Raw genomic sequence first — 24,541 nt, forward strand, 5'->3', positions numbered from 1 at the left:
ACCTCGGAGCCTACATATCCGAGGACTTGACATGGACCACACACATTGACAGTGTTGTGAAGAAGGCACGACAACGCCTCTACTTCCTCAGGCGCCTAAGGAAGTTCCAAGTCAGTCAGAAGATCCTTAAGAACTTCTACTCATGTACAATAGAGAGCATCCTGACTGGCAACATCACCTCCTGGTTTGGGAATAGCACTGCACAAGACCGAAGCAGACTACAAAGAGTGACACGTTCAGCCGAACGCACAATTGGAGGGGGGCTCCCCACCCTCCTGAACATTTACAACAAGCGGTGCAGGGGCAAGGCTAAGAGAATCATTAAAGACTCCAGTCACCCGAACAACTGCCTCTTTGAACTGCTGCGGTCAGGCAAGCGATACCGGAGTCTCAAGGCGAGCACAGAAAGACTCAGAAGAAGCTTCTATCCCCAGGCCATCAGGCTGCTAAACGAACAATGAACACTACACAACAACAACCATCAAACGCACATAGCACACACATCCACACGCACACACTCACTTTAAACAAACACACTGGCTAATACCTTAGAGTACAGTTTGATATCTGTTCCGAGGAGGCTTAAAGGTCTGTAACTACCGCACTCTGTGGGGTCTTTGTCTCTTTTTTAAGGAGGACTGTTATGAGTGCAATATTGTCATTCTTATGGAAGTTCCCCTCCTTGACTGAGTATAAAATCATATTTAGTAATAAGGGACCAATTATGTCCCAACAGGAGAGGTACATTTCTGGTGGGATACCGTCTCTTCCAGGAGCCCTACCACTTTGCATTTCAGATATGGCCTCCCTAAGTTCATCTAGTGCAGGGGTCTCAAACTCGCGGCCCGCGGGCCAATTGCGGCCCGCGGGATGATATTTTGCGGCCCCCTACTGGACATCAAAGTGTAGTGTTAATGCGGCCCGCGCACTACTGTTTGCCGAGTCGTTGCGCGAGAGTTGGACGTTTTATTTATTTGATCACTTGTAGGCTACCATAGCGCAGGCTCATGACAGCAACGTTATGTTAGTGACTTGGTTGAAACGTGATTCCGGAGTGATATGATATCAAGTAAAGTGGAAGCAAATGCATCCTCGCTATCTCTCTCCTCTGCGAGCAGTGCTGCGCGCTGTCCGCCTGCACTGCCACCGTCTGTCTGTGTACGAGTCTGGTCCAATCACATACGCGTCCCGTCAGCGTTTTTCCCCCTCACCCACAGTCTGCGAATCAGAGGCAGAGTAGGGGAGTAGGGCGGGTCTTCACGGACTGCATGTCGTCTCTCTCTTTCAGTCAGTTCAAGTCGGAGCAGAGTTGACAGCGCTGCGTATCTACAGTAAACTCACTCCCAGTTTTATCTCTGTGAGATAAATGTAGCTATTAGCCTATTTTCGCCAGCAGGCAGCCAGCAGAAAAATATGGCATTTTCAAAGATGGTCAGTAAAAGAAAAGTCGACTGCAATTCAAAGGTGAATGGACGGAAAAAGTCCCAGCCAGGGGCGTAGCTGGAGATTCTGGGCCCCATGAAAGAATCAATTTGTGGGCCCCCAATCTATTAAAAAATGTGGGGCCCCCAATCTATAAAAAAATATGGGGCATTTATTTATTGATGAAAACGCATAATATGGTTTTTACCTATTTTTTTTATAAACAGCTTTGTGATAGAATAAAAAAAATGCACAGTGCATTTCCATAGCTGTGGATGAGTCCACTGACACCACTGAGAAGCCTGAAGAACCGTTCATGTTCTGAAGAACTGTTCATGTTCTGAAATGTTATTGCTAAAGATTGAGAAGATTGGATCAGTTGTACTTTTTTTTTGAATACTTGAAACCCTTTTTTTGTGGAATATTTGATGCGGCCCAGCCTCACCCAGACTCTACCTCCAGCGGCCCCCAGGTAAATTGAGTTTGAGACCCCTGATCTAGTGTGATCGGTGTTTCTAACTGTTTAGCGTCATCCTCTGAAAGTTTAGGAAGGTTAATTTGATTAAGATATGTGTCCATTTTGTTTTGATCGAAGGTCGTTTCTGATTTGTATAAGTTGGAGTAGAATTCTTTGAATGTCGTGTTTATTTCTTTGGGTTCTGTAACAAGTCCTTGTTGTGTTCTAATGGTAGTTATATCTGCAAATTTTGCGTTGACTCTTAATCGCATAGCTAATAGGTGACTTGGTTTGGAACCTTGGGAGTACTGCTGTTGTCTTGTGCTACGTATTTGCATTTCAGATTGTTGTCTGTATATGGCGTTAATCTCTTTTTTTAGTATATTGATTTGATTTTCCAGTCGAACAGAGTTGTTGTATTGTAAAGAATTAAATAACGTTGAGTAAAGCGTTTCCAGTTCAGCCAGTTTTGAGCATCGATTCTTGCGTATTTGGGAGGAAAAGCTATCAGTGAAATCCTTGATCATTCCCTTTGCCGACATCCATAATATTCTGGGGTCCTGCACCGAATTCGCATTCATCCGTAGGAATACCGTAAGAGCTTCTTTGATTTGTGTAATGAATTCCTTGTTATTAAGCAGCATCGTGTTAAATCGCCATCTTGGGGCTCGGGATGATAGTATACCAAATGTTCCTTTTAGGAGTAAATAACAGTGATCTGATAATGCATTGGGTATCATTTCCACATCGTAGTTATCAAATAGTCTCGGGATGTAAAAACGTAATCTATTCTGGATAATGTGTTATGTCTCGCAGATCGACAAGAGTACTTCCGGGTCGTGGGGTTGAGTGATCGCCATAAGTCATTTACACCTGTAATCTTCGACCAATCCTTTAATGCATTAGATGCATTTTTTTGTTCGTTGGAAAAGGAGGGGTTTGATTTGTCCATCCTTGGATTCCAAATGGCATTAAAATCCGCACCAATTATAAATGAGTTTTCGGGAAGGTCTAACATTACTCTGGTAAGTGTAGTGAAGAAACTAACTTCGTATAAATTTGGGGCGTATACCGCTACCAACGCTATTTTCCTGTTGTGTAAAATCTTAGCTATAGTTATCCGACCATCTGCATCCGACCATACTCCCTTCAATTCAATATTCAACTTCCGTCTAACGACTATGGCTACTCCCCGAGTTCTCGTTCCAAAGGAAGAGTGACTAATGTTATGATATGTGTTGTCCGCTAACGTATCTGTCTTTCTCTAAAATGTGCGTTTCGCTTAGCAGAGCCACGTCCACCTGTTCTTTTTTCATCAGTGTGAGCACGCTTTTGCATTTGTGTTGATTATTTATTCCACCAGTGTTCCAGATCATTATATTCAAACTAGCCATAATCTATACATGTTGTTGTGTAGTTGTTGGTAATGCTTCTGGAGTGCGAAGCTACAATAGATGTACATCCAATTATTGAGGTCCCGTTGAGAGCCGAGCTTAAAAACATACATATATACAAATAAAAATCCCCTATTCCCCCCTCCCACCGAGAGTCGTACAGGACTGTGTTCCATGAACACAACCTTCGCGTATAACTCCCTCCCTTAAACCACCGGATATCCCAGAATGATCCAATTATCCTTAACATTCCTATGTATACCATAGGATCTAAATTCTACCATAAGTAGAATGTCAACTGTGGCTTGGCCACTCTCCCGTTAAATAAAAATTAAAATAAGATAAAACTAAAAATAAAGACCAAAAATAAGCTTCAATTATCATACCATAATCACTTACATTTTATAAGAACTTGTGTAATTTATAATAACCCAAGAATAATATAGAGGTATTGAACTGAAAAGAGAACCTCAATAAATCAGAGAAAAGAGAAAAAAAAAAAAATAACATTAACTTAGATCTTGAAAGAGCTTTGCTATGCTTAAACACCTAGTCCTAGAGTATAAATTGGAGAAGTAGTGGAAATATTTCCAATTAATAAAAAGCAGTTTTTAAATACGTATATGCAGCATTTCCCCTGGCCAGGGGTGGGCGATGATCCGTTGTGAAGAATGTTATTCCGAGATGGGCCCACCGGTCCTCAGCCAGCCGCTGCTGTGATGGTTCTGTGGTTCTGCAGCTAGATGCTATTGGTTATTCCCCCGAAGGTCTTCTGGCTGTATGTCTGGCCACGTATTGCTGTTATTCCAGAATGTTCCATATATCAAAGAATGTTTTAAATGTTCTAGATTATTCCAATATGTCGTTTTTACAGTGTTAGAATGTTCCAGTATGTTCCGGAATGTTGTTAGAATTCCATACTCTTAAAATAAGGACCGCTTCAACGTCAGTGTTCATCTTCTCTGTATCGTTCCAATTTTAAATCCAATATGTCCACAATAATAAAAGTCCAACGGGGAAAACGTTCAATAACTCTGAGCTCGTAGGTCTCTCTGTCCCAAATCAGCGGTTCATTAAAGTTTATACGATATGGTGTCCATGCCTAACAGAGATTAAAAGGTAGTTTATACACTATCCTGCATTTTGTGCTGCCATGTATTTGACTGCATCTTCAGGCGAGTTTAGGAAAACCCTTTCTCCTTGTTTATCGACTATGCGAAGTCTTGCAGGGTATATTAATATGGGTTTGTATTTCTCCAGATAGAGTTGGGACATCACCGTCTTGTACTTGGCCCGCAAGATCACCACATCCCGACAATAATCTTCAAAGAAGTGTATTGACATATCCTTGTGTTTCAGATTGCCTTTCATCCTGCGAGTCTCACGAATGATAATTTATTTTATTCTGACTTGACGCAGGACAACAATTATCACTCTGGGTCTGACGTTATTGTCGTTGGATCGGGTCCCCAATCTGTAACACTGCTCCACCTCAGGTACCGTAGGAAGGATTGTTGGTCCCAGAATTTTCTGTAATTCTGTCGCAAACGCTTCAGGATGTGTGCAGCTCACCGACTCGTCCAGTCCGACTATACGAATATTCAACTTGCGACTTTGATATTCCATCTCGAATATTTTAGCTTTTTGTCCTTCATTGATTCGCCCTTAGGAGTCAACGGGGCGTATTGCTCCCGTGGGCGGAGAACAAAAGAATTAGAATGTCTTCTAAATGCTCTAAACGTACATATTTTCAGAAATCGATAAAAATAGAAAAATGACAATTTCGAGTGCTTTGAGATGTACTATATATGTCTCATTACTTGCTAAACATAATACGACTTGTAAATACGTTTAATTCTTGCTAGATGGTATGCTTGTAATTATTTCCGTTTGCGAGAGAACTACAGCGCGTCACGAAACACACATACACGCACGCGCGCACACACACAAGAGAAGCGTGTGCGCTGTGAATAGGTGTTAGACCCCCGCGCAGAGGTGAGAGGTATCAGAGACTCGCTACCCCCCATCCAAATTCTAAACAACAGATCGGCATCGGCTTTTCATAATATGTATGAATTATCTCTTGCAATAATATCCACGGGACACTGAGCTGCTTCGCAGAATAATGTGGTGTGCGTGTATGTGTGTGTGTGCGCTGAGACGCAGCGTCGAGACGAAACTTGTGTCTAGTCTGCTTCTATGTATGCTTCTTCAGCGCGTCCTGCATTATTATTATTATTATTATTATTATTATCATTCTCTAGAATACACGGGACCCGACGGAACGTTAATGTCGAGTCTGCTTCTATGTATGCTTCTTCAGCGCGTCCTGCATTATTATTATTATTATTATTATTATTATTATTATCATTCTCTAGAATACACGGGACCCGACGGAACGTTAATTTATGTATTAAAAGTAGTCTAACATGCTTTTCATCAACATAACTGGCAGAGACAGAGTGCGTGTGTGTACGAGTTATGAGTTATCTCGCAGTTCATTCAAGCGCGCATCACGGTGATGACGGCTCTCTAGAGAAAGGTGCGCTCACAGGGGCGTAGCTGGAGATTCTGGGCCCCATGAAAAGAATCAATTTGTGGGCCCCCAATCTATTAAAAAAATGTGGGGCCCCCAATCTATAAAAAAAATTGGGGCATTTGCTGGGCCCTTGGAATCATCCTAACCCCCCCCCCCCCCCCCCCAGCTACTCCCCTGCACACACACACACACACACTCTCTCTCTCTCTCTCAAACAGAGAAATCAAAAGAAATCAGTACATTACCTTGTATTACTATTGTAATCCAAAAGCGATATATAGGGTTGTTCATTGTACAATACAATTGATACAGTTGATGTTTCTTGTTGATTATTATTCTCTGTGTATATGAGCATTTTTTCAATACCCAACTATGTAGTGGCCGCTTGTCGCTAGGCCTCCTGCTGGGTCCATTCACTGGAATAACAAAGGAATGACTGGGCCTTTGCTCCAGGTGTGAAATGGTTCTAGTGACAATGATCACATTGAATTCTGGGAGTGTAGTTCTCTCATCAGATAGCTGAATGAACTTGGATCTCGTTCAAGTCCTATACTGAAAAGTTGTTAGGATTTTACCAGAATGTTTGATAGGACATTGATTGAAAACTATCGTCTCAAATTTGACAATTGATGGCTTATTTTGAAGGTATGAATCTGTAATTTTACATTATGTAACAAAAAAAAAAAAAAAATCTGAGAAGGTGGAGCTAGAAACTTTAGACTTCAGGGGGTTAAGCTCAACCGTTATATCGTTGAGCTCCGTCTTGAGTTCTTTGTAGTTTCCCTTCATCTCAGCCGTTAGTTTATCGTTGATATCAGCTACGTCTTTGTAGATCCGACTGAAATTCTGTTGGTGTTCTTCCAAACCAGTTTCCAGTGCCACGGTGCGCTTAATATGTGCGTCGGCATCCACCCTTAGCGCTTCTATTTTGCATTCGATAGATTCTTTGATAGCATCTACTTTTTCGGTTATTGTCTTCTCCATTTTTTTCATTTCCCGGATGATATATTCCGTGTCTGCGGAGGTGTTTATAGGGGTTGAGGGGGATGCCATCTCGTCCATATCCTCTGCTATTTTGCGTACGTATCCCGCGGCCATAGGCGGGTCCTCTGCGCTTGGTTTTGCAATCGTTTTATCTTTCCTTGTTAATGGCATCTCGAATCTTTCAGTCAATATAGTTAGTTGATAATCTCAGTTGATATATGCGTCAAGTTTTAAACACATTGGTGGTATATAAATATGTTTTTAAAACAAAACAAAACAAAACGGGTGAGCAGCTGTGTCACATGCGACTTACTCCATTCTATACCTAAACCGGAAGTCGATTTTTTTGATTTTCTGAAGTGCAAGACATTTCCGCATTTTCTGACACATTAAGTCTGGTTTGGTCACGTCGGGTCACATATGTTCAAATTAGCCATAGTCTAAGAAGGCTGCAGTATGACTGAATGTAATTAGTTTGGAGTAGAGCACCATAACAGATATATAACCATTTGTTAAGGTCCTATTGAGATCCAAGTGTGAGCGTGAGAACAAACATAAAAAGGAGCGATTCGAATGAAAAGAAAAAGAAAAAACCACACAATCCCCCATTCCCACCCCCCTCCCCCCCTTCAAAATACTTGTCCGGTATCGATCAAACATCAGTTGGTCAACCCTGACCGAGCACAGCAACCACAACAACAATATGTATCTTAACCATACTAATAACTTGTAAGGTATATTGTAGGGCTGACCCATATTAGTCGACTAATCGGTCGAAAGGAACCGTAGTCGACTAGCCAACCTCTTAGTCAAATACAAACAATTCATTTTTTAAATTTTTTTTAATCATTCTTTCCAAAAGAAAAGAGGCCTAGAAGCGTGGCTAACGCTAATGGCACGCATACCAGAGGCTAACTGCCTACGAAAACAGGTACAGAGGCACTGAAAGAGGATTTCACCCATCTAATGAACACACTAGACTAGACAAATATCAAGATGTATCCATCAGTGGACCAATTGCATGCTTTTGCAGAGGACAAGAAGCCTTCAGTCGACTCCTTCAGACATTAAGCACCCCCCACAGCCCAAATGGAATGATAAAAATGTTTAACATTTTTTAATTAAATATATTTAATTCGACTACCGGCAAATTTTGGCCATTCATAGTCGACCATCCAAATCCTTAGTCGGGGACAGCCCTAGTATATTGTAACAAATCAGAAAAGTAGAACCCATTTCTCACTCAACTGAGAGGAGAAATCTATACAACGTTCAATGTGCAGTTTAAAGTGCAGACGGTAACAACAGGTGCATTAAAACACAATTCGTCTAAGATGAACTAGAGCAGACAATAAAAAAGCAAAAGCGTTAAAGTGCACCGGTCATCTGAATTATACTTGAAAAAAGTCAGTGTGCAACCGTAGCAAAAGAGCCACATTGAACACGTGGCGAGGTAACGTTAGCTAGGAGAGCTGGTCAACCGGCATTTCTTGAGCATAGCTTCATCAGGCTAAGGCCTGTTAGCCTGATTCACGTAGATAGCTCCGCCAAGAGAGGGCCATCCCTCTCGACCAGCAGATATGTTAGCACATAGCTCGTTCTAGTGAAAATTATGACCTACAGTTCGTCCAAATATACACTCGAAAAAAGACAGTATGCATAACAGTCAATGCGAAGTCCAGTTGCGAAGTTCAATGCTCAGACAATAAAAAGACCAGTGCGCTAAAAAGCACAAGCCGTCTGTATTATACTTGAAAATAGTCAATGTACATACCCATTTCTGGAAATATACAGCGTAGATAAACCATGAATGTTACCGTTCTGTTGGACCGAAAGGCCGTGGTAGGCGAGTGGATCGTTATAGTTAGTTAGTTGAAAGAGCCCGATAGTTAGCATAGCTTGCGCTAAGCTAACCAAGGCCCGGAGTCCTGTTACTCCCCGGTGCTCGTCATCTGCCCTGCCGGGGGCGGCTCACCATCCTCGGGCGGGGTGGACATCGCCATGTCGCGTCTGAGGAACCGCTCCACCTCGGTGTGAATAGGTGGTTGCAGGACACAACAGGACACAACATAGCCTTCGAGAAGGCCCTGCGGCGCCTGGCGGTATTGGTCGCTGAAGTCTGCAGCGAACCTGAGGGTATAATTACCCATTTTTGGAGGGTGTTTTCTGGCCTCTCGTAGAATAGCCTGTCGTATAGGGAACCGCAGGCAGAAAAAGATGAAGGCACGTGGACGTCCGGCTTTCTCCGTGGGGCCATTCCTAAAAATTCTATGTGCCCGTTCAGTCTCTGGTTTATTGATGGATGGAAACCATTGTGGAATCATATTTTCTAGGTATAAAATCGGCGCATCTTCTTCAATGTCCTCGGGCAAGCCATAAATTCTAATATTACACCTCCTGTTCCGGTCATCCAGGTCTGCGATCTTGTTTTCGTAATAAAGGAATTCATCCTCAACCTCCGATATCTCAGTGGAGTTGGTTTCAGTCACGATTGCCACCTCTGCCATCCTTTCTTCCACTGAGGTGATCCGCGTGGTCGTGCTAGCTACCTGGAGCGTTATTTTTACCAGGAAAATCTGTTGAAGTCCGACATACTTAAATCTCTCCGGTCATAATGTCCTGCGCGCATTCAGGCCAGAATGGAAAGGCAAATTCTCAGGCAAATGCAACCAACCAGAAGGCGAGATTGTTCTGAGTTTACAGCGCATTCACCCGCCTCTGCTGTGCTCAGCACCAATGGGAAGCGACTATTTGCTTTTTGAGTTTCTGAAAGTCGGCTTTAGCTCTACTCGAGAGTAAACTTGACTCAAGAACACTGACATGCGGCAACTTTTCCGAGACCGTAAATTTATTTTACTTATTCTAGTCTAAAGAAACATATATATTACTATTGCTATTGATAAATCTAGTTACGTGAATGCCACAAAACGAATGCCTTTTGTTAATCAGAACGGTATTTACGCGACAACCAGTGCGTGTGTGTGCTTGCACCGCTCGCTTTCCGTGTATGATAAATGTACATATGAATGTTGATAAATCTAGGTAACGTTAATGCCACAAAACGAATGCCTTTGTTAATCAGAACGTTATTTGCGTTATCAATTGTTTTTAAGCTCAATAAACTCTGACCGGAATTTCTCCCATTTGTCCGGGAGATTGAAATCTTCAAGGACACGGAGACCGGCACAAATTTTTTCTAACGGAAACCCTGATGCTAGCGTCGAGCTCAGCATGGAACAGAGTCCTGATAAAGTCACCATCCACCTCATTTAATGTCCCCTTCTTATTCGATATTTGATTCGCCATCTCTGTAATGTATTATGTGAATGTATGTTGTGAAATTAACGTCGTAATTAATATATAAGTGGAGTGGTCGCTGAGCTCGGAAAAATTACGCCGCCATCCGATCTGAGCGTAAACCGGAAGTCACACATTGATCATGTTAATACTGATGTTTAGTTATGTAGCCGTATTTAACACTTTCAGTGCCAGCCATTAGACGCAGCCCTCTGTAGCAACGCCACCGCTAGATAGATAGGGATCCATCACCTTGTTTGTAGAGCTCTAACTATATTCTATATTATAGCTATGGATACAATACTATGGCCCATTTGACATCACCTATCTATCGTTCAATATGTGAAAAAGAATACATTTTTCCATCCATACGTTCCCGTATTATACCCTGGTGAATATAAGTATGGTTTTAGAGCGGTCTATGGTAATTCATGAAATGCTGAGTTATAGCCCTATACGTCAATTCCACTATAGACGTTGCCATTTCTTGCCTGTACACACTACTATTATGTATTATGTTCCATCGTGAATCCATGAAAGGGGGGGGGGGGGGGTCGTTTCTGATTATTTGATTGTCAGTTAACGGCATTCGTATTGAACACTAAAAACGCTGATCAGCTCGATCGGTATAAAAGCAGTGCAGGATCAAGTGCAAATCAATTTACGTCGGATCGTTCTTACCTGTGATCGGGAGTATTCCAAAAATAATATTCCAATTGTTTGATCGCCATCTGGTACATCCAATGTTCATTTGGCCCACGGCATAATCCACCACAACATATGGATCGGGGATATTTGACGCGCTTCAATGGAACCAGGAGAACGGCTGCCCTCGCCCGACAAGGAAACATGAAACCGGTGACGTTTGGCCATTACACAGGCCAAGATACAAGGTTACAAAGGGTGCTTGATACCGCCGTCTAGCGGGATGCAGCCCGTATTGCACCTTGGCGACCTCAGACTCATTCCCTATGGTAACAACAGGCTCCCTGGGTGGATAATGAATAAAAATATCGACCCAGAAACTACTTCGTCGTTTTTGGCACTGAACGACTTAAGCCCAGAAACTACTTAACTCGTTTTTGGCACCCAAAGTGTTAATACGGATGCCTCTATATGACCTACATAAGCAAACGAGACCATCGGAGAGATTCGCTATTTCTATATAGTGACTCTAAATGTGTCCAGGCGGCTTTGCAGACAAAACAATTCACGACACACAGACCAGAAGGGCCTATGTGTAAATTTTCCCAGGAATACGTGTACTATTTTGTAATAAATGTTGTAATAATGAGCATCTGTAGCCTATAAGCTTCCTTATTATTAATCAAGAGAAATGGCATGAAAATGGAAAGCAGAGTAGTTCACTGTTCAGTTTGTAAAATGTCATGTCTACTTCTATTTATTCCAACACACCTCCATTATTCGGTATGTACGTCCAAATACCTGTCGGACTCTAGAACAGCGGTTCTCAACAGGGGTGCAGCGGCACCCTGGGGTGCCGCAGAGAGCTGCCAGGGGTGCCTTGAGATTAAAAAAAAAAAAAAAAAAAAAAATTAATTGTTTTTGGATTACAGAAGATTATCACTAAAGTGCTATCTGTTGCAGCTGCACTGTTTTCCATGAAAATACCATATTTGGATACGTTTGACCATTTCTCAAAATTTGAAAATCATTATTTAATAAACGCAGAAAAGGATCACCAAGTTACTCTGGATAAAAAAAAATGTACAGACAACATTCAGACAAAGCTTCCCGACACATCTCCATCCAAACTCTTGGAAGAACTCATTGAAATCTCATCCGATACCACCTGGAGAGCTAGTTTCAGAGTGTTGTGCTGAGTACCAAGTATCTCATGATGCAGCAGTTAAGGTGTTGATACCATTCAGCACCACATGTGTGAAGCTTGTTTTCATCCATGACATCTCTGAAAACAAAGGATGACATGCGTGTTGCCTTGTCAAAGATCTCCCCACGTATTGACCGTATTATTAGCCAGCAGCAGCAGACCTTGCATTGAGCTAGAAATGTCCACTGAGTGAATGAGTGCTTATTTTCTGTATTTATTTATATTTTTTGAGAAATGGTAACTTGGTGATCCTTTTCTGTATTAAAAGAAAATACATGATTTTCTGTTTTTGAGAAATGGTCAAACTTATCCAAATATGCAATTTTTATGGAGAACAGTGCAGCTGCAACATATAGCACTTTAGTAGGGATGTCCGATATTATCGGCCTACCGATATTATCAGCCGATATCGGCATAAAAATGTGGTATCGGAAAATATCGGTATCAGTTTTCAATTTTTTTTTTTTTTTTTTTTTTTTTATAACCTTTATTTACCCAGGCAAGCAAGTAAGAACAAATTCAGATTTTATTTATTGTCAAAAGTATGCATAATGTTGTGTTAATTCCACAACAAGAGATATGTAATGTTAATTACCTGAAATTATTCAGTTTTTGGGGGGGGAAACCCTGCATATATCGGTATCGGTTGATATCGGTATCGGAAATTAAGAGTTGGACTATATCGGTATCTGTAAAAAAGCCAATATCGAACATCCCTACACTTTAGTGATCCTTTTCTGTATTAAAAAAAAATACATGATTTTCAGTTTGAGAAATGGTCACACTTATCCAAATATGCAATTTTTATGAAAAATTGTGCAGCTGCAACAGATAGCACTTTAGTGATAATTTTCTGTAATTTTATTTAAAGAAATATGCTATTTGATTTACATATTTAAGCAGTGTAATGTCAACAGTACTAAGCCATTTAGAGTTAAGTTTCTTTAATAGTTGTCATACAGAAGTACAGAATACTTTCATACAAAATGCTTCTTACTGTTACGCTCCAGAGACTGTGCTAGACAAGATAGTATCAAATAACATAGTATAGCATGTAATTTAGAAGTAGAAAATGAGGTCACAGTGTTCAGTATAGACATATGTACAATGTTCGATGCAGAATAGACGTAACTGAGTTACCATATAATATACAATACTATGCAGTGTACTAATGTACAGTACTATATAGTGCAAAGCAGAAATGGGATGAGGTACAATTTAGGTACAATTTACAGTAAGGTGTACGAGTTGTAGTGCAATCCTTCATCAATAAATATAAAGTGTGGGGAGTGGGTGCTACAGTGTGTTTGTTTAAAGTGGGTGTGTGCTATAAAGTGTGTGGAGTGGGTGCTACAGTGTGTTTGTTTAAAGTGAGTGTGGATGTGTGTGCTATGTGCGTTTGATGGTTGTTGTTGTGTAGTGTTCATTGTTCATTTAGCAGCCTGATGGCCTGGGGATAGAAGCTTCTTCTGAGTCTTTCTGTGCTCGCCTTGAGACTCCGGTATCGCTTGCCTGACCGCAGCAGTTCAAAGAGGCAGTTGTTCGGGTGACTGGAGTCTTTAATGATTCTCTTAGCCTTGCCCCTGCAACGCTTGTTGTAAATGTTCTGGAGGGTGGGGAGCCCCCCTCCAATTGTGCGTTCGGCTGAACGTGTCACTCTTTGTAGTCTGCTTCGTTCTTGTGCAGTGCTATTCCCAAACCAGGAGGTGATGTTGCCAGTCAGGATGCTCTCTATTGTACATGAGTAGAAGTTCTTAAGGATCTTCTGACTGACTTGGAACTTCCTTAGGCGCCTGAGGAAGTAGAGGCGTTGTCGTGCCTTCTTCACAACACTGTCAATGTGTGTGGTCCATGTCAAGTCCTCGGATATGTAGGCTCCGAGGTACTTAAAGCTGTTGACTCTCTCAACCGGTGCCCCGTCGATGCTGAGGGGGCTGTAGTCCTTGACCCCCGACCTCCTGAAGTCCACAATCATCTCCTTTGTTTTGCTGACGTTCAGGGAGAGGCTGTTTTCCTGGCACCATCCCGCCAGGACCTTGACCTCTTCCAGGTAGGCCCTCTCGTCGTTGGCAGAGATCAGGCCCACCACCACTGTGTCGTCAGCAAATTTGATGATTGTATTTAGAGTTGTTCCGATACCGATACCAGTATCGGAAATGCCGCCGATACTGCCTAAAATGCTGGTATCGGTATCGGCGAGTACCCTCTAATGTTGCGCTCCGATACCATATGACGTAATTTATCAACAACACTGCGGACGTTGGGCTATGTAGATACTTTATATACTCATACTTCGCTGGGTGAGCATTATAAAACAAACGTGTGCTTAATCGACCGTGAATTAAAGTGTCAATTGCCATTAACAGCAGAGCAGATACTTTCTTAAAATGCCATTGTCCCGACAGCGCTGTTGACGGGGAGCTCTGATGAGTTCGCTTGGTGGCTGGTGTTATTAGCATTGAACAGCTAACCGAAAGCTAGCTTTGACGTTACCTTGGCTAAAGTTGGGGCTATTCATAATACAGCAATAATGACTGCAGATCTGCAAGCAAAGTACAGCAAGTTGGCAAAGGAGTATTCCAAGTTAAATCAAAATGTCACCGGCAGTAACGTTACAGTCTTTCCATATAGCGGTAGCTCATGCTAGCTAACCTAGCTCACGGTAACGTTGTCATTGCACAATTGCACGTCGCGTACACAATTAATGACATGTTGCGGACAGCCATATCGGCGACAATGTTTAGCTTTTAGTGCCAAATGATGAGTCTGAGGCGGAGTCTCAAAAGAGAATGTTGAATATTTATTGTGCAAAAATCACAACAACAGAGCCTCTGGTACTAAACGGAGCCTTCTTGTGGAAGCAAGTGCAGCAACGAATAATGTCCGTGTGGAACTAATGTGCCAACAACCTTTCCGTGGGTGAACTCATTGAGATAGTTTTCAATTACTGATACTAATACTAATCTATACAATCACCTGTTGTTGAATAAATACCATTACTTTATAGTTATTACTAAAAAACAGTATATATAAAACAGTAGCTGTATTAAAAAAAAAAACTTTTATAATTTATATAATATTTTTTTATTTTTTTAATGTACAGTATGCACTGGTATCGGATAAGTATCGGTATCGGCCGATACCCAAAGCTTAGGTATCGGAATCGGATCGGAAAGGAAAAAATGGTATCGGAACATCTCTAATTGTATTGCTACTCCGCTGAGCCACACAGTCGTGTGTGTACAGGGAGTAGAGGAGGGGACTCAGAACACAGCCCTGGGGGGCCCCTATGTTGAGGGTGATGGATGAGGAGGTGCAGTTGCCTGCTCTCACCACCTGGGGTCTGCCCGTCAGGAAGTCCAAGACCCACTGGCAGAGGTCATAGTTCAAGCCCAGGTCCCTGAGCTTGGCTATGAGTATGGAGGGGACTATGGTATTGAATGCCGAGCTGTGTGCAGCACATGGGCTATGGCGTCCTCCGTGGACCTGTTGGGGCGGTATGCAAATTGCAGGGGGTCCATGTTGATGGGGAGGGAGGAGCAGATGTAGCCCTTTACTAGCTTCTCAAAGCACTTCATGGCTATGGAGGTGAGAGCTACAGGGCGGTAGTCATTGAGGCAAGCAGGCTTGGATTTTTTGGGTACAGGGATAATAGTGGACTTCTTCAGGCAGGTGGGGATGACAGCCTGTTCTAAGGACAGGTTAAATATGTCAGTGAATACCGGGGCCAGTTGGTCGGCACAGACTTTTAGGACGCGGCCGGGGATGCCGTCCGGACCTGCTGCCTTCCTGATATTCACTTTTTTAAAGGTCCGCCTCACCTCATGCTCTGTTACCCTGAACACTGAGTCTCCATCAGCAGCAGACCCCCCCCCCCCCCCCATTGCCTTGGCTTGTGGGCTGGTGTTGTTATTACCAGCATCAAACCTCGCATAGAAGGTATTGAGGTCATTTGCTAAGGAGATGTCACTGTTCAGTTTGAGGGAGGCGCCTTTGTAGTCTGTCATCGTTTTGAGCCCCTGCCACATAGCTCTAGAGTCAGCCTGTTCAAACTGGAGTTCAATTTTATCCTTGTAGCACCGTTTGGCCTCTGTCACTGTCCTCCTTACGTTGTATCGCGCCACCTTGTGGTCATTCATGTTGCCTGCCACTAGGCCGTCGTTGTATGCTTTGGTGCGCGCTCTCAGAGCTTCACGGACGGATTTGTCTACCCAGGGTTTTTGATTTGGGTAAACTCTCATTGTGGTAGTGGACCTGAAACACCTGTTAATAATGCATTATATAGCCTGCATATACACACAAATGTGTTTCCCGGTTTCTTAAATAAACATTATTTTGAAAGCAAGCACTTTTGTCATCATTGTAGCAAAAAAGACAGGACTGGAAAAGTCTTTATCGTATGTAGGGGTGTCCTGGAATATTTTATTGAACAGGGGTGCCTTGGCAGCAGAAAGGTTGAGAGCCCCTGCTCTAGAACACATTACATTTTCTATTCTCCCCTTCTGTTTTCTCCAGCTCAAAGTGAGCCAGGAACCCAAGGCCAAGAAGAGCCGTCGCAATCAACCGGTGGAGCCCAAAGAAGAAGCCAGTGTAAGTGCCTCCCTTGCACCATCTCACACTACATCACGGTCATGACGTCACACCACGACATCACTGTCATGACATCAGACCACTACTTCACGGTCATGACGTCACACTACATCACGGTCATGACGTCACACCACGACATCACTGTCATGACATCAGACCACTACTTCACGGTCATGACGTCACACCATGACATCACGGTCATGACGTCACACCACATCACGGTCATGACGTCACACCACATCACGGTCATGACATCAGACCATTACTTCACGGTCATGACGTCACACCACTACATCACGGTCATGACATCAGACCACTACATCACGGTCATGACATCAGACCACTACTTCACGGTCATGACGTTACAACACCACATTGCGGTCATGACGCCACACCACGACATCACGGTCATGACGTCAGACCACTACATCACGGTCATGACGTCAGACCACTACTTCACGGTCATGACGTCAGACCACTACTTCACGGTCATGACGTCAGACCACTACTTCACGGTCATGACATCAGACCACTACTTCACGGTCATGACATCAGACCACTACTTCACGGTCATGACGTCAGAACACCACATCACGGTCATGACGTCAGACCACCACATCACGGTCATGACATCAGACCACTACTTCACGGTCATTACATCACACCACCACATCACGGTCATTACATCAGACCACTACATCACGGTCATTACATCAGACCACTACTTCACGGTCATGACATCAGACCACTACATCACGGTCATTACATCAGACCACTACATCACGGTCATGACATCAGACCACTACTTCACGGTCATGACGTCAGACCACTACATCACGGTCATTACATCAGACCACTACATCACGGTCATGACGTCAGACCACTACATCACGGTCATGACATCAGACCACTACTTCACGGTCATGACATCAGAACACCACATCACGGTCATGACATCAGACCACTACTTCACGGTCATGATGTCACAACACCACATCACGGTCATGACGTCAGACCACTACTTCACGGTCATGACATCAGAACACCACATCACGGTCATGACGTCAGACCACTACTTCACGGTCATGACGTCACAACACCACATCACGGTCATGATGTCACATCACGGTCATGACGTCACAACACCACATCACGGTCATGACGTCACAACACCACATCACGGTCATGACGTCACAACACCACATCACGGTCATGACATCAGACCACTACATCACGGTCATGACGTTACAACACCACATTGCGGTCATGACGCCACAACACCACATCACGGTCATGACATCAGACCACCACATCACGGTCATGACGCCACACCACCACATCACGGTCATGACGTCAGACCACTACTTCACGGTCATGACATCAGAACACCACATCACGGTCATGATGTCACACCACTACTTCACGGTCATTACATCAGACCACTACATCACGGTCATGACATCAGACCACTACTTCACGGTCATGACATCAGACCACTACTTCACGGTCATGACATCAGACCACTACTTCACGGTCATGACATCAGACCACTACTTCACGGTCATGACATCAGACCACTACTTCACGGTCATGACATCAGACCACTACTTCACGGTCATGACATCAGACCACTACTTCACGGTCATGACATCAGAACACCACATCACGGTCATGACGTCAGACCACTACTTCACGGTCATGATGTCACACCACTACTTCACGGTCATGACATCAGACCACTACTTCACGGTCATGACATCAGACCACTACTTCACGGTCATGACATCAGAACACCACATCACGGTCATGATGTCACATCACGGTCATGACGTCACAACACCACATCACGGTCATGACATCAGACCACTACTTCACGGTCATGACATCAGAACACCACATCACGGTCATGACGTCAGACCACTACTTCACGGTCATGACGTCACAACACCACATCACGGTCATGATGTCACATCACGGTCATGACGTCACAACACCACATCGCGGTCATGACGTCACACCACTGCTTCGCGGTCATGACTAGGCTGTATAGTTTTTATATTTTTGATACTGGTACCAAAACCAATACACCATTTTGGATTGTGGTTGAACAGAAGAAATATTTAATTAAATATATACATATTATATTAAAGAAATGGCTCACTGATGAGATTAACTACATATGTATGGGGCGGTCAGGTGGCGTAGCTGAGATTATGCTCGTCACCAATGCAAGAGGCTGCGGTCTCGACTCCCGGAGAGTCAGCATTGCCTTGGCTTGGGCTGATCGCTATACTAACTCGTTTGGCTGAGTTAGGGGGAGGGAAGCCGTGGGTGGGTCCTGGGCGTTGTGGACAGCGACCCCTACAGTTCGGTCGGGGCGCCTGCACAGCGAGGGTAGGATCTGGAGAAAGGTAGTGTGACCTTCCACACGTTACACTCTCCCGGTGAGAATCTGCGCTGCCAGGCTGGCTGCCGGCTGGCTGCACATGTATCGGAGGAAAGCATGTGACAGTCTCCAGCCTCCCGGACCAACAGTAGGGGGGGGGGGGGGGGGTGCGCAACAACCAGGAATGGGGTTGGGAATTGGCATAACGACTAACAGTGGGATGGGAGGAAAATCGGAAAAAATTGTGTTAGTATGAACGACCAGCCAAGCTGATAGCAATGCGGAGAGCTGGGCTCGAACCCAGCGTCTCCTGCATTGGTGGTGAGCGCCTTGCCCACTACACCACCTAGCCTTCCATATGCATATTGTATCTTAATGTTTTATGATGTTGTTTTATGTTGATGTATGTTCTGTTTTTTTAAGTATATTGTTAACTTAGCTCCGCTGCGGTGATGAAAGTCATACCGTCATAATACCCATACCGGGGTATGATGTCAGCAAGGTATGACGGTATGAAAAAAATTATACCGCCCAAGCCTACTCTGACCTAGGGTTGGGTACCGTTCACATTTGAACTGATACCGGTACCTGTGAATCGATACCGGTAACCGTCGGCAGTGTTAATTTTGTCAGCTATTTACATTTTTGTTTTAGGCTTAGTCATGTGTCAAATGCTCCTTTTTCATTTTCATCATATTTAGTCACCTTCATTTATTTTTCGTTTAGTCCGTTTTTTTTGTCAACTACAGGTCTGAGCATTTTAGTCTTAGTCAGTTTTAGTCTCGATTTTGTCTTTTTTGTTTTAGTCTAGATTTAGTCATGGGAAAAAGCTTCGTTGACGACCATATTTAGTCATATTTTTCATTGACAAAATGAACACTGCCCGCCGGTACCTTTTTTCTGTACTTTAGTGTCTAAAAATGTAATCTACTTACCTCAGTTGTAAAAAAATTGTCCAAACTTCAGCGAGCGTTGTCTGCATCTAGCTTTGTAAAGTGTAACCACACTTGCGACCGTTTTCGGCTTGCCATTGCCCCGACTGCTTTGTTGTTGTAGAATCAAGTAAAATCCTAGGTAAGCTTGTATTGTGCGTGTTAACGTTGACGTGAACGTGCGGCACACTTCATAGGTTTTGTTTCGCGGTAAATGAAACGTTGTCCTGTATACAACCCATTATATTTGAAACTATTGATCTTCCTGTTTTGTAAAAGGACACGTATCTTGGTTTTTGAAGGCTAAAACACTAGATGGACCCATTAGATTGGTTTGGAGCCTGATGAGAGGAGGCAGTACCAGTGTTCAGTTTCTCAATACTAAAGCCATCAGTGAAAGGATGGCCTGTACTAGTCAACATCATGCCAAACAATGCCTGGCCTGGGTTAAAAAACTTAAATAAACCCATCCTTTAACCCTTTCACTGCCACACTACATAATGTTAACCCTTTACTATCACACTACCGACCGGTACCCGTACCTGCTGTTGTGTGGCAGTGAAAGGGTTAACCTTCATGGAGACATCTCGCCTAACCTAAATAAACAATCAATATATCCAACTTATTCTATTGGCTTATATTGGGTCCTTGTAAAGTGAGACTTAGTTTGTGCAACAACGCTCAACTCACCAGATCAGACTAGTGCAACATGATTATTGCTCTGAAATTATGAAAACAATAATGGGATACATTACAACAATGGAGGATTTAAAGACGGGGTCTGTAAAACTAAACTTAAATATTTCATTAGGGATATCTCGATAGAACTTTTTTCAGACCATGTACAAGTACTTACATTTGGGTACTTGCAGAGTACCGTACTTTTCGCACTATAAGCCGCACCTGACTATAAGCCGCAGCAACTCAATTTAATGATGTGTACATATATAAGCCGCACTGGACTATAAGCCGCATGTGTTTTAATGTTTAATTACCATATGTAAGGTTTCGTGCACTGAAAGGATTGTCGGGAAAGAGATGGCTGTTTGAAGAAGCTCCCATTTATTAACATTTCAACAAACAAGTTGCATATTTGCATAACAAGTGTTACCATTTAGTGCAATAGTATACAGAACATGTACTGTGCTGTGTAAACTGTACTGTACAGTATCACATAGTGTTTCAGACACACACACTTTCAAGCCTACCGGCATTGATCTACAGCTGGTAAAAAAAAAGATAGCCACTTACTATTCTAATTATTCTGTATCACAAAGGAGTCAAGGATCTGGTCGGGGCATATAGCATTATGTCGGGAACAATCAAATGAAATAAAGAAAATTGAATTTAAAAATAGAAAAATAAGTTTAGCATATTAAATCGTTTTAGAAGCCTATAGCCTATTTTAACTCTGCTCATTGGACGACTGGCTGCGAGGACTGCGAGGAGGAGGATGAGGAGGAGGAGGAGGAGGAAGAATTGCAACCAGTTTACAGTTTAGTTGACGAGGCAATATCAATGTCCAATTAAATGTGTGTTTTTTATAAAGTTGCAGTAACACGGCTGCTTAAAATAGACGGTAATCAGCCTACCAGAAAAATCCTCGTCTTCATCTTTTAGGCTAAGGTGCAGTACACGCAGTGGCGGCTCGCCACTGGTGGCGCTAGGGCGCCGACCCACCTGTTAAATGAGAGAAGAAGAAAGAAAAAAACTTTTTTGTTTTTTGTTTTATAGCCCTATAAATAATATAAACATGTTTAAAATGAATAATATTTACTCATTTTAAGTGTTTGTATTTCCAATGCACAATATAACGTTATTATCTAAATTAAAAAAACACCGTTTTCATGGGCAGGAAGTGACGTTTTTTTTTTATTTTTTCGTATTTCTCGCCCGGGCAAGAAGCGATAACGCTCTGACTGCGCGTCACAGTTTGATCGCTGTCTCCGTCACAGCCAATCAGTGCATACGGCGTTGTGCGTTGAAATATGACTATTATGTTGGAATCCGAGCGCGATTTGAAGCGGTCTAGGCAGCAAGCGTGAACTTCCGTGAAGAATTTTCCATAGCCGCATTTCGCGGAGACGCTCTCTGATTGGCCGACGCGATGCCAGTTTTTTTCCATTGCCGCATTTCTCGGGTTGGTTAGAATGCAACTCAGTACTCGACTCGTCAACAACAACAGCAACTGTTACTACACTGAGCTTAGGCACTCTTTCAAAGTTGGTTACGGTTAGAGTTTGTCTTAGAGCATGGCGATAGAACGCCAGGTAGTTTGCAGGCTGTTCGAGGCGAAAATGGACAAAGACACAGCTCTTGGCTAACTAACAACAAGCTATATTATGGAGGCAGTGTGGATGGACAATGGATGGACATCAACACAGGCTGGATGGACAATGCCATGGAGTGGATATACTTTATCAACAAGCCAACAACAAGGTAGATTAGCGATCATAACTCTAGTTTAATACATGATACGTTGTCTACTGATGCCGCATAACGTTACAGCTACTGCTAGCTGTTAGCTCCGTTAGCTTAGCTGGCCACTTAGCTGCATGGAACGGAGTAACGTTAACGTTTAAACGTTATGTCGAGGTCATACAATACTACAGTCGACATAAGGTTAACGTTACCCCGTTTCCATGAAGTGTTTAAATAGCAGCAATCTTGTTGAAAATGTAACTACTAAAATGCTCTCTGATGCTGCTGATGCATAATGAATGAATGGTGAGTTGTTTAAAATGACAACATACATGTGTTAATTATTTGATTTGATTGATCCGAGAGACAGAGAGATCGTCTATGTTTGAATGAATGAATGAGAACTTTATTAACAGATTGCAGAATGGGTACAATACAGTACGGCTCAATACACACAATTGTTAAGGGGATGCAGACCAGAGAAAGACGTTTGTCTTGTTTACATCAGGGTCCCAGATTTTCGATTCATATCGATAGTTTAATAGCTAGCCTTGGCTCGTTTAACAATATGCAAAATATGTGTACAGCCCTGTACTCATACTGAAGTTATTCTTGGTATATAATAGGTCTGATTGTGTAACGAATCGATTCCACGTCGCGCTGTGTGTGAGAGAGAGAAGGAGAGAGGGAGAGATCTGCCTGTGTTTGTAGACGGGCGAGTTTTGTTTCTAACTTTTCTATTTATATATTGTGTTTCAAGTTGTGAATTAGAGTCTAGACTATACTTTATTTGACTGGTTGTGTGTTGTTGTAGTAACAGCTGAGCGACTCGTTCATAAGAGCCGATTCATTGCCGTGAGCGTGAGTCGAATCACGAGTGTTGCGTGGTACTGTACTGTACTGTACAAAATATTTGGTATAGCGCCCCTAGTGGCGAAAACCCACCGGCCGCCACTGAGTACACGGCTGCTGTGTAACCAGAAAGGTCAAGTCATTCATCCTCATCTTCTTCTTCTTCTTCCTGCGTACTAAAACCACCAAAGTCATCATCTTCAGTGTCAGAGTGGCTTCGTCAGCCACTCTCCTCGCTCCTTCGTTGTCGCTCCCAAAACCAACAAACTCCTCTTCGTCACTGTCAGAATCGAACAGCCTCTGAAGGGCCTCAGCTGTGGCCGCGTCCTCCTCTTCATCATGCAGCAGTCCAGCCTTTCGGAACCCGTTGGTGATCGTGGATGTTTTGACACTCCTCCACGCTGTCAGGATCCACTCGCAAACTTGAGCGAACGTTGCTCTTCGCATGCGCCCTGTGTTGGTGAATGATTTATCGCCGCTAGTCATCCACGCCTCCCACTGAACGCGTAGTGCCACTTTGAACGCACGATTGACACTGATGTCGAGTGGCTGCAGATGCTTCGTCGTGCCCCCAGGAATCACAGCTGGAATTGAGTTTGTGCTCTTGATGGCTGCTTTCACAGACTCTGTGATATGGGCCCTCATGCTGTCCAAAACGAGCAAAGCTTTTTTTTGGCGAAAGAATCCGCCAGGGCGCTTGACGTAGCACTCATTCAGCCACTCCTTCATTACACTTTCCATCATCCACCCCTTCTTGTTGACTTTAAAGGAGATGCCGTTCGGGATCTTTTCTTTTGGCATTGTAATCCGTTTAAAAATCACCATCGGCGGAAGCTTTAATCCAGAGGCTGTGCAGCCAAGAACACAAGTGAAATACGTTCTCTCGTGGCCAGTGGTTCTCAACGTGATGGACGATTCACCTCTCTTGTTAACAGTCCTAGTGAGAGGCAGGTCAAACGTCAAAGGCACTTCATCCATATTTATGATCTGGTCCGGTCCGATGGAATATTCCTCTATTTTTCTTTGTGTGAATTCGCCGAAGTTTGTTATTTTTTCCTGGTAGTCGGGAGGGAGTTGCTGACACACAGTCGTCCGTACCCTAATGGACAGTCCCTTTCGTCTCATAAATCGGAAACACCAAGATGGTCCACCTCTAAAATTTTCAATTTTCATTTCGGTGGCGACTGTTTTGGCCTTCAGTCGGATCTGCACAGTGGAGACACCTCGGCCGCCTGCTCTCTGTGTGTTCACCCAATCTTCAACAAAGTCGTCAAGTTCGGGCCATCTGCTTTTATTACCTCTGAACGCTTTTTTTGACTTTTTGCATTGAGACAGTTCTTCCCGCTGGCGTCCCCAACGTCTCACCATTGACTCATTGATGCCGAGGGTACGTGCAGCAGTGCGATTTCCTTTTA

The 24,541-nt window shown here is 43.3% G+C and overlaps 1 protein-coding gene across 1 annotated transcript in view; it reads left to right on the forward strand.

Annotated features, from left to right (window-relative positions):
- zmynd11 (zinc finger, MYND-type containing 11) overlaps positions 1–24,541 on the forward strand; it is a 162,261-nt gene that overhangs the window by 121,232 nt on the left and 16,488 nt on the right. The window contains exon 13 of the mRNA XM_084313668.1: positions 16,461–16,535. Coding sequence (XP_084169794.1) covers positions 16,461–16,535 — 75 coding nt within the window. The remainder of the gene's footprint in view (positions 1–16,460; positions 16,536–24,541) is intronic.

This window comes from Notolepis coatsorum, assembly GCF_963971535.1.
Source record: "Notolepis coatsorum genome assembly, chromosome: 4".
Lineage (NCBI taxonomy): Eukaryota > Metazoa > Chordata > Actinopteri > Aulopiformes > Paralepididae > Notolepis > Notolepis coatsorum.